This window comes from Chiloscyllium plagiosum, chromosome 11, assembly GCF_004010195.1.
Source record: "Chiloscyllium plagiosum isolate BGI_BamShark_2017 chromosome 11, ASM401019v2, whole genome shotgun sequence".
NCBI classification, from domain to species: domain Eukaryota; kingdom Metazoa; phylum Chordata; class Chondrichthyes; order Orectolobiformes; family Hemiscylliidae; genus Chiloscyllium; species Chiloscyllium plagiosum.
In genome coordinates, this window is record NC_057720.1 from 4,850,095 (window position 1) to 4,861,721 (window position 11,627).

Here is an 11,627-nt window from a genome sequence, read left to right on the forward strand (position 1 = left end):
AGCCTGGAGGTTACAAACCCCCTGGGTCAGCCTCCAAAGGGAAGGGGATAGAGTATCCATATACTAGTCTCCAGTGACACTGGCACATGGACAACTGCAGCTGATCAAAGGCTGGGTCATTTGTTTGTCATTTGTTCACGGGATGTGGGCATCATTGGTTGGGCTAGCATTTATTACCCATTCCTAATCACCCTATGAGAAGGTGGGGGGTAAGCTGCCTTCTTGAACCGCTGCAGTCCCTGTGCTGTAGGTAGACCCACAATGCTCTTAAGGAGGGAATTCCAAGCTTTTGAATCAATGACATTGAAGGAATGACGATAGATTTTCAAGTCAGGATGGGGAGTGGCTCGGAGGGGAACATGGTGGTGATATCACAGAGTTGTTGAGGTTCTCCAGCAGATCCTGTTTTGTACAGTTCGGAAAGATGGGTAGGATGGTGATAGGTGGATACAGATGGGAGGTGATTGTGCTAGGTCAGTGAGCAGGGTGGAGCAGATAGTTGGGAAGGAATATGGACCTTTCCCCCAGTCCCACACCCCACCCCCACCCCCGCTCCCAATTTATCTCTCAGCCCCCTTCCCCCTCCCCAGTCCAGTGCTGATGAAGGGTTCTGCTCAAAACATCGACTCTCCTGCTCCTCGGATGCTGCATGACTTTCTATGCTTTTCCAGCGCCACACTTGATCAATTCTGACTCTCCAGAATTTGCAGTCCTCACTATTCTCTGGTACCAGAGTCAAGGATGTCTTTGAGCAAGCACAGGATATTGTGAAGGGGGTAGATGAGCAGCCAGAGGTTGTGGTCCATATTGGTACCAACGACATGGGCAGAAGCAGAGATGAGAGCCTGCAAAGGGAATTCTGGGAGTTAGGTAGGAAATTGAAAAGCAGGACCTCTAGGGTTGTGATCTCGGGATTACTTCCTGTGCCATGTGCCAGTGAGGCTAGAAATAGGAAGATAATGCAGTTAAATAGGTGGCTAAAGAGCTGGTGTAGGGGGGAGGGCTTCAGGAATGTGGAACATTGGGATGCCTTCAGGGATGGGTGGGATCTGTACAAGAAGGATGGGTTTCACCTAAACTGGAGGGGCAGGGAGGTTTGATTGTGTCACTCAGGAGGGTTTACACTGGGATGGGAACCAGAGCAGTAGGTCAGCAAATAAAAGGACCAAGGAGTAGTCAGCGATGCAGGCCAGTAAAGGCAGCTAAACGTGAGGTGATGTGAGGCAGGGAGAGGTTACTGAACACAGCACGACTGAGGCCTGAAGTGCATCTGTTTTAATGTGAGGAGTATGGCAGGGTAAAACAGATGAACTTAGAGCTTGGATTAATACATACAACTATGATGTTATAGGTATTCCAGAGACTTAGTTGAGACAGGGGTGTAAAAAGAGGTGAGGGAGTTGCATTACTGATTAGGGAGAATATCCCAGGTGTACTGAGGGAGGACACCTCAGAGGGCTCATCACGTGAGGCCATGTGGGTAGAGCTCAGGAATATGAAGGGTGCTGTCACTTTGAGGGAATTGTACTACAAGTCTGCAAAGTTTACATTAGCAACGTTTAAGAGGCATCTTGACAGTTATATGAATAGACAGGGAATAGAGGATACGGACTGCTTAGAAGCAGAAGGTTTTTAGTTTAGAAAGGTGTCATGTGTCAGTGCAGGAGAAAGTGAGGACTGCAGATGCTGGAGATCAGAGCTGAAAATGTGTTGCTGGAACAGCGCAGCAGGTCAGGCAGCATCCAGGATCTGCCTGACCTGCTGCGCTGTTCCAGCAACACATTTTCAGCTCATGTGTCAGTGCAGACTTGGTGGGCCGAATGGCCTGTTCCTGTGCTGTACTGCTTTTTGTTATTTGAATGTCAGAGAAGGCTCGAAGGGCTGAATGGTCTACTCCTACCCTATTTTCCTGCTTCATTGTTTCTGACTCGGAATGGACAGTAAATGCTGGCTCAGTCAGTGACGCCCATATCCAGTAAAAGATTTTTTTAAAAATTACAGTGTAATATGTGTAAGTATGAGTTCTCCACTGCATTGGGAAGAACAGAAAGGCAGGGGACTATTTAAACGGTAATAGATTGGTAAATGTTGATGTACAAAAGGATCTGCGGCCATTGTACACCTGTCACTGAAAGCAAGCATGTAGGTCCACCAAGCTGTTCGCAAGACAGCTCTGAGGCAGGGTCACTGGATCCGAAATGTTAACTCTGATTTCACTTCACAGATACTGCCAGACCTGCTGAGCTTTTCCAGCAAATTCTGTTTTTGTTAGCAAGACAATTGGTTGGTCTTTATTGCAAAGGGGGTTTGAGTGTGGAATGGTGACTCAGTGGTTAGCACTGCTGCCTCACAGCACCAGGGACCCAGGTTTGATTCCAGCCTCAGGTGACTGTCTGTGTGGAGTTTGCACATTCTCCCCGTGTCTGTGTTGGTTTCCTCTGGGTGCTCCACTTTCCTTCCAAAGATGTGCAAGTTAGATGCATTGGCCATAGTAAATTGCCCATAAATTCCAGGGATGTGCAGGCTAGGTGGATTAGCCATTGGGAATGCAGGGTTGCAGGACGGGCTGGGATGCTGTTTGAAGGGCTGGTGTGGGCCTGATGGGCTGAATGGCCTGATACCACACTTTAGGGAGTCTTTGAGTGCAGGAGCAGGTAGCTGCAGTTGTAGCAGGTTTTTGGGAAGGTCTGCTTTGCTATTCAATGTGATCATGACTGATCTGACTTGGAGATGCCGGTGTTGGACTGGGGTGTACAAAGTTAAAAACCACACATCACCAGGCTATAGTCCAACAGGTTTAATTGGAAGCACACTAGCTTTCAGAGCGCCGCTCCTTCATCAGGTGACAAATGGAGTTCAATGCAGCTAAATGTGAGGTGATGCACTTTGGGAAGAATAACAGGAAGGCAGAGTACGGGGTCAATGGAAAGATTCGTGGCAGTGTGGATGTGCAGAGGGATTTTGGAGTCCATGTACATAGATCACTGAAAGCTGCCATCCAGGTGGATAGTGCTGTTAAGAAGGCATATGGTGTGTTAGGTTTCATTCATAGAGGGATTGAGTTCCGGAGGCACAATATCATGCTACAGTTATACAAAATGCTGGTGCTGCCACTCTTGGAATATTGTGTACAGTTCTGGTCACCATATTTCGGGAAGGATGTGGAAGCATTGGAAAAGGTGCAGAGGAGATTTATCAGGATGTTGCCTGGTCTGGAGGGAAGGTCTTATGAGGAAACGCTGAGAGACTTGAATCTGTTCTCATTGGAAAGAAGAAGGCTCAGAGGGGATTTGATGGAGACATACAAGATGATCAGAGGATTAGATAGGGTAGACAGTGAGAGTCTTTTTCTGAGGATGATGACGTCAACGTGTACGAGGGGGCATAACTACAAATTGAGGGGTGATAGATTTAAGACAGATGTCAGAGGCAGGTTCTTTACACAGAGAGTGGTAAAGGCGTGGAATGCCCTGCCTGCTAATGTAGTCGACTCAGCCACATTAGGGAGATTTAAACAATCCTTAGATAAGCACATGGATGATGATGGAATAGTGTAGGGGGATGAGTTGAGAGTAGTTCACAGGTCGGCACAACATTGAGGGCTGAAGGGCCTGTTCTACGCTGTATTGTTCTATGTTCTATGTTAATGACCTAGCCTCGACAGCACTCTGCGGTTAAGAATTCCACAGATTCACTCCCTTCAGAGAGCAGAAACCCCTCCTCATCTCCGTCTTAAAAGGATGATTCCTTACTCTGAGATAATGCCATCTGGTCCTAAGGTCTCCCACAAGGGGACATAACCTCTCAGTACACTCCCTCCAGGAATATTCTTTGTTTCAAAGCAAATGTGTCACATGAATCTCCAGTCATAATTATCAGCACAGAGTGGACAATTACAAAAGGTTAACTCCTGAACCTACAGTTAATCTTCTCTGCGTTTTCATGTAAACAGTTATATTCAAGAACATGAGTGCAGATCTCACCTTACCACACTCACAGGCCATTCGTGTATGGCTCTTGTAATATTCATGGCATTGCTGGACTCGCACAGCCTCAGAGTGACCCTTTAAAACCAGGATGAGGAGGAGGGCTGTGATTCTGTGGAGCTCATCGCTGCAGAGGGCTGTGGAGGTCAAGTCATGAATGTCTTTATGACAGAGATGGAGAAGTTCCTGATTAGTGTTGGGATCATGGGTTACAGGGAGATGGCAGGGGAATGGGATTGAGAAGCATTTCAGCTATGATTGGATAATGGAGCAGACCTGATGGGCTGAATGGTCTAATTCTGCTGCGGGAGCTTATGGCCTGACAGTCTAACACAAAACCTTCACATGTCTGCAGACGTATGTGAAACTAGAGGTTTATTGGAACATATCTTATTGTATCTTCCATGAGGTTCTGTAAGAGACCAAATCATGTGATTTGCATTATTTCTTCTCTACACAGTAAATGATTAGCATATTAAGTAATTAGAATTACCCAAGTAACAATCCAATATCCAAAATAGTACATTATACTTGACTTAATGGAGCTCTTGTGGTGCAGTGGTAGTGTCCCTACCTCTGAGTTAGGAGGCCAGGCTTCAGAAATGTGACACAGCAGGGTGATAAATAACTATCTGCACCACATCTTCTGCCTAAGATCAAAATAACTCCCATCTCAGGAGGGAAGGAGACCTTTGCATTTTCTCACAGAAAGTTAAAAGCATTGTGGATGTTTTGGAGGTTTTGTGTCTCGGATGGGCTGAAACAATGACTCAAATAAGATTTATGATGTTGGTATTGTTATAGAAAGAGTCAACAGGTAAACCCAGAAAACTCCAGTTCAGCTGGGGGAAGGAGGAATCTAAATTGTAGGTATTATTTCTTCATGGAAACAGGCTGCGTTTTGCAAATGGGTTTAGATCCCAACGAATGCAGTTGAGCAGGAGGTGTACTGACAATCTCTGTTGCTGCTTCATGTAATCTGCCAGACAGAGAGAAGAGCAGAAGCGAGGCATGTTGTCTAATGGCTGTGCTGGCCACAACAATGAATGAAAGGTTGGTGTCAGCACAAATCACTGCAGATGCTGGAAGCTGAACTGAAAAACAACAAATGCTGGAGATCACAGTGGATTAGGCAGCATCCATGGAGAGAGAACAAGCCAATGTTTCGAGTCTAGATGACTCTTCACCAGAGCTGATGTGAAGTGTGGAGGGGGGCAGCAGTTATACAATAACGGGTGGGGAGGTGAGGGGGGGGTTGGAGTGCTGGGGGAGAAAGAATATTAATAAGCCGTATGAGGCTGAGAGGTGACCTGATCGAAGTTTATTATGAGCGGTGTAGATAGACTCGATGGTGGGTGTCTTCCCCTCAAGATGGGGAATTTCGAGACCAGGGGGCACATTTTTAGGGTAGGAGGAGAGAGATTTATAATAAACATAAGAGACAAATTTGTTACACAGAGGGTGGTTCGTGTGTGGTATCAACGTCCTGAGGAAGTGGTGGATGCGGGTATAGTTACAACATTTAAAAGACATTTGGGTGAATATGTGAATAGGAAAGGTTTGGAGGGATATGGGTCAGGAGCAGGCAGGTGGGACAAGTTTAGTTTTTCGATTACGGTTGCATGGACTAGTAGGACCGAAGGGTCTGTTTCCGTGTTATGTGCCTCTATGATTAAGTCATCGGAATGTGAGAATGGAGAAAGTGAGGACTGCAGATGGCTGGAGAGTCGGAGTCGAAGAGTGTGACGCTGGAAAAGCACAGCAGGTCAGGCAGCATCTGAGGAGCAGGAGAGTCGACATTTCGGGCATAAGCTCGATGTTTCGAGACCTGGGGAAGAGCTTATGTTTGAAACCTTGACTCTCCTGCTCCTCAGATGCTGCCTGACCGGCTGTGCTTTTCCAGCATCACACTTTCTGACTCAGAATTTGCGATTGGCAGAATGGTGTGTCTAACTGTCAGACTGGAAAGAACAGACAGTCCCACAGGGGTGGGGGTGGGGAGAGAAGGTGACAGAGAACATAACAAGTAAAGCTGTAAGAAAAGGAAGGAACGGGTTCACAATTTGAATGTATTGAGTTCAGTATTGAGCCCAGAAGGTTGTAAACTGTTGATCCTCCAGTTTGCTCTGTGATTCACTTGGTGTCAGCTGTCCTCTCATTCCACTACTGAGAGATTGTGCAGTTAACGTACCAGGAGACCGACCTCCGCAGAGTTTGGTAAATATTCTGATGCTGTGTACAGAGAAGGCCCCCACTTCTCCACATTTGACCAACTGACCGATTGAGATCTCCGATACAAACCCACTGCTCATGGTAACGCAGTGACACACACCATTTGGAGTGGTCATCGTCCGAGTAAAAGCTGGCTGGCCCTGGCAATTTGACCCTGGCAACATTATAGACGTGTTTGGGGAGGGAGCAGTTCGAAGGGAGCTGGTACTTGGTGCCATTCCAAGTTTGTGCCAACAAATCCGTCTTCAGATCCTGAGCAACCCAGGCTGCGTAAATATCTGAAAAAGATTGACAACAGGCACTGATGGTGAAAGATACATCGAGAATATATTTGAACTCGCACATCTGCTGCTACTCCCTCACCGCAAAACACTTCCTGTTATCATATTTTAATCACGAGGTTTGAAGAAGATAGAAACTTAGCTCCAAACTTAGGTCTTTCAATTTGTTCAGTTTCGTATTAAATATCCTCATTTTCCTATTTACAACCTGTCGGGTTAACAACCCTCTGTAACAGAGGGTTAACAGACAGAGAAAGAGAGAGAGCGAGAGACTCTATAATAAAAGACGCTGACAGGATATTCTACAATATCCTGAATACAGAGAAAGAACAGAATTGAGTTGAGGTAATTAACTGTGGCAGGCAAACTCTGGGAGAAAAATCAGAGTATGATAGGAATAACAGTATTTGAGTAATCACTCCCAAAATTGCTCGGTAGCAGCAGAGTGTACCATCTATAAGATACACTGCAACAACTCATAGCGGCCTCCAGACCCACAAACCCTGCTTCCAGGAAGGACAAGGGTAGCTATCCCCTCCCAGCCACTCACCATCTGTTCCTTCACTGTCACTGAGTCAAAATCCTAGAATTCCCCTCCTAAGGGCATTGTGGGTCTACCTACAGCACATGGACTGCAGCGGTTCAAGAGGGCAGCTCACCCCAACTTCTCAAGGGGCAACTCAGGATAGGCAATAAATGCTGGGCCCAGGCAGCGACACCCACATCCCATGAATGAACAAAACAAACATCTAAAGCAAAATCATTTGAAGGTCTGGAGAGTGGGGGGCCTAACTGGATAGATCTTTCAAAATGCTAGCTTAGATATGATGGGCTAAATAGGATCCCACTACTCTGCATCCTTGTCTGATTGCACAGTCCAATTGGGAATGGGGACAGTTCCCTTCAAACAGGGGGTTTGGGCTCTTACCATCTCCAAAACGCTTGAATTTAGTGAAGCTGTGAAGCTGGAGTCCTGCCGAGGATGTCAGCACAGTGTGACGTATCCATGGAGACTTGGACACACTGCCCCCCTTTGCAGCGATTTGCAGGTCTGAAAGTTCAGGCAGGAAGGTGTCAGGGAGAGACCAGTTGTAGATGCGTGGGTTCAAGTATAAAAACTGCCTTCCTGCAAAGAAAGATCTTCCTGCTGTTAGTTTGTCAGCAATAGGTCTGTAAAGTTATAGCCTCAAAACCTAGAACAAGAAGACAAAATAAAATCCACAGTGGTCAAACTGCTCCCTTGTCTGTCAGCTCAAAGGGCAAACTACATCTTCCACTGGTTCAGAGCTGAAGATCATGCGCTACTACAAAAACAAGAATGTGCATTTCAATAGCACCTTTAACATCATCACAGTGGGACTTTGAAACAAAGTCACAGAGAGTGTTAGAGAAACCCAGCAAGTCCGGCCACATCTGCAAAGGGAGAAACAGAGTTAATGTTTTAGGTCCAGTGACCCTTCAGAAACTGAATTGTGTTACAGTCGGTTCTGCTATAATGTATGTTTCTTCAACGTGAATTGGCTATAATGTGATTGAAGAATTTATACGATTATTTGGAGTATGCGAAGTTTCCTTATCTGTATTAGCTATAACGTGATTCCGGCCCCATTAGTTTAAACAATGCGGCTATTGCACAATTTTCTTATAACATGAGATCGCACAAGAACAGAGCTATTGTGTTATATGAGAACCGACTGTCCTTGCTTCCAGTTTCAAATTGTGTTAAATGGCCTACTTATCACTGGGAATATTTTCACCGTTTGTTAAGGTCAATGTGATGGTTTTCCTGCCTTTTTCAACCAGGTTTTCATAGAACATAGAACAATACAGCGCAGAACAGGCCCTTCAGTCCTCGATGTTGCACCGACCCGTGAACTATTCTCAGCTCGTTTCCCTACACTATCCCAAAATCATCCATGTGCTTATCTAAGGATTGTTTAAATCTCCCTAATGTGGCTGAGTTAACTACATTAGCAGGCAGGGCATCCCATGCCCTTACCACTCTCTGCGTAAAGAACCTGCCTCTGACATCTGTCTTAAATCTATCACCCCTCAATTTGTAGTTATACCCCCTCATACAAGCCGACGTCATCATCCTAGGAAAAAGACTTTCACTGTCTACCCTATCTAATCCTCTAATCATCTTGTATGTCTCTATCAAATCCCCTCTTAGCCCTCTTCTTTCCAACGAGAACAGACCTAAGTCTCTCAGCCTTTCCTCATAAGACCTTCCCTCCAGACCAGGCAACATCTTGGTAAATCTCCTCTGCACCTTTTCCAATGCTTCAACATCCTTCCCAAAATATGGGGACCAGAACTGTACAAAATATTCCAAGTGTGGCCGCATCAGCGTTTTGTACAGTTGCAGCATGATATTGGGGCTCCGGAACTCAATCCCTCTACAAATGAAACCTAACACATCGTATGCCTTCTTAACAGCACTATTAACCTGGGTGGCAACTTTTAGGAATCTATGTACTCCAAGATCCCTCTGCACATCCACACTACCAAGAATCTTTCCATTGACCCAGTACTCTGCCTTCCTGTTATTCTTCCCAAAGTGCACCACCGCACATTTAGCTGCATTGAACTCCATTTGCCACTCTCAGCCCAATTCTGCAGTTTATCCAAGTCCCTCTGCAACCTGTAACATTCTTCCAAACTGTCCACTACTCCACCGACTTTAGTGTCATCTGCAAATTTACTAAACCTTCCACCTATGCCTGTGTCTAAGTCATTTATAAAAATGACAAACAGCAGTGATCCCAAAACAGATCCTTGTGGCACACCACTAGTAACCGGACTCCAGACTGAATATGTTCCATCAACCTCCACTCGCTGCCTTCTTTCAGAAAGCCAGTGTCTAATCCAAACTGCTAAATCACCCTCAATCCCATGCCTCTGCATTTTCTCCAACAGCCTACCATGTGGAGCCTTATCAAAGGCTTTACTGAAGTCCATGTTTACCACATCAACTGCCCTACCCTCATCTACATGCTTGGTCACCTTCTCAAAAAACTCAGTGAGGTTTGTGAGACATGACCTGCCCTTGATGAAACCATGTTGACTATCTGAAATCAAATTGTTGCTTGCTAGATTATTATAAATCATATCTCTTATAATCCTTTCCAAAACCTTTCCTACAACCTGGGTTACCTGCCCTGCCTTATTTCCTAAGTGTAGGTCAAGTTTTGCACCTTTTCTAGTAGGTACATCCACATATATTGAATCAGAAATGTTTCTTGTACATGCTTAACAACATGGTTGCTTTCCTGTCACAAGGCACATCCTTTTGCACATTTTATTAAAGAAGAGTCTTTGACTACAGCCTTAGTAAATCTACCCTCAGAAATTTGATTTAAACCCTGAGTATGTGGATGTTCCAAAAGCCTCAAAATTGTTTCAGAATTCTTCTTCTGTTTGACTTTTTCTTCAAGCTTTTGAACTTTTTTTTTGTGGTCTGAAATAAAGTCCTTGGCCTTTTTGTTTTTATTTTTGTGTGATGTTGCAAAATTCTCTTTTATTTTAATAGGTCACTACTACAACTGCATTCAATAGGTCAGCGGATATTTGCTCAAGATCCGGCATATAAACATGTCCAAGAGTTGACCCCAGAGCATTCAGGAAGCTCTCAACTTAGGAACCAGCATGTCTGCTTCTGTGTTATTGAGAAAGTAATGTGTCAATCTTTTCATTCTCAGTCCCTGAAGCAATGAGCACAGACACAGACTGCAACCAATGCCAAGGATTTCAGCTAAGGCAGAAATATATGAACAGTCCAATTATCATTGCACTCTGTGGTATCTGTAATGAATGTGCCAGTAAGACATTCCTCCAGGATCCATTTTTAGCATTTTTCTCAACTTGTTTTCAGTTGCCATGGTATTCGTTTAACACAGAGAGGAATTTCATGAAAACAAGTACATCCAGGGAAGTTATTTGGGTTGAACTGAGAAATAAGAAAAGGATGATCACCTTATTGGGATTGTATTATAGACCCCCTAATAGTCAGCGGGAAATTGAGAAACAAATTCGTAAGGAGATCTCAGTTATCTGTAAGAATAATAGGGTGGTTATGGTAGGGGATATTAACTTTCCAGACACAGACTGGGACTGCCACATTAAGGGTTTAGATGGAGAAGAATTTGTTAAGTGTGTACAAGAAAATTTTCTGATTCAATATATGCATGTACCGACTAGAGAAGGTGCAAAACTTGACCTACTCTTGGGAAATAAGGCAGGGCAGGTGACTGAGGTGTCAGTGGGGGAGCACTGTGGGGCCAGCAACTACAATTGTATTAGTTTTAAAATAGTGATGGAAAAGGATAGACCAGATCGAAAAGTTGAAGTTCTAAATTGGAGAAAGGCCAATTTTGACGGTATTACGCAAGAACTTTCAGAAGCAGATCATGGGCAGATGTTCGCAGGTAAAGGGACGGCTGGGAAATGGGAAGCCTTCAGAAATGAGATAACAAGAGTCCAGTCAAAGTATATTCCTGTCAGGGTGAAAGGGAAGGCTGGTACTATAGGGAATGCTGGATGACTAAAGAAATTGAGGGTTTGGTTAAGAAAAAGAAGGAAGCATATGTCAGGTACAGACAGGATAGATTAAGTGAATCCTTAGAAGAGTACAAAGGAAGTAGGAGTATACTTAAGAGGGAAATCAGGAAGGCAAAAAGCAGACATGAGATAGCTTTGGTAAATAGAGGAAAGGAGAAACCAAAGGGTTTTTACAAATACAATAAGGACAGAAGGGTAACTAGGGAGAGAACAGGGCCCCTCAAAGACTAGCAAGGTGGCCTTTGTGTGGAGCCGCAGGAGATGTGGGGGATACTAAACAATTTGTGTTTACTGTGGTAAAGGACATGGAAGAAATAGACTGTAGGGAAATAGGTGGTGACAAATTTAAAAATGTCCATATTACAGAGGAGGAAGTACTGGATGTCTTGAAACGGGTAAAGGTGGATAAATCCCCAGGACCTGATCAGGTGTACCCTAGAACTCTGTGGAAAGCTAGAAAAATGATTGCTGGGCCTCTTGCTGAGATATTTGTATCATTGATAGTCACAGGTGAGGTGCCGGAAGACTGGAGGTTGGCTAACGTGATGCCACTATTTAGGAAATGTGG

At 44.7% G+C, this 11,627-nt stretch overlaps 1 protein-coding gene across 2 annotated transcripts in view; it reads right to left on the bottom strand.

The window, feature by feature from the left end:
• Positions 1-5,916: 5,916 nt before the first annotated feature.
• Positions 5,917-11,627, bottom strand: part of dnase2b (deoxyribonuclease II beta) — an 18,197-nt gene continuing 12,486 nt past the window's right edge. For both annotated transcript variants that reach the window (XM_043698614.1, XM_043698613.1), the window contains 2 exons: positions 7,428-7,625; positions 5,917-6,496 (listed from right to left, as the gene is read on the bottom strand). In XM_043698614.1, the coding sequence (XP_043554549.1) occupies positions 6,150-6,496; positions 7,428-7,625 (545 nt within the window). In that variant the 3' untranslated portion in view covers positions 5,917-6,149. The remainder of the gene's footprint in view (positions 6,497-7,427; positions 7,626-11,627) is intronic.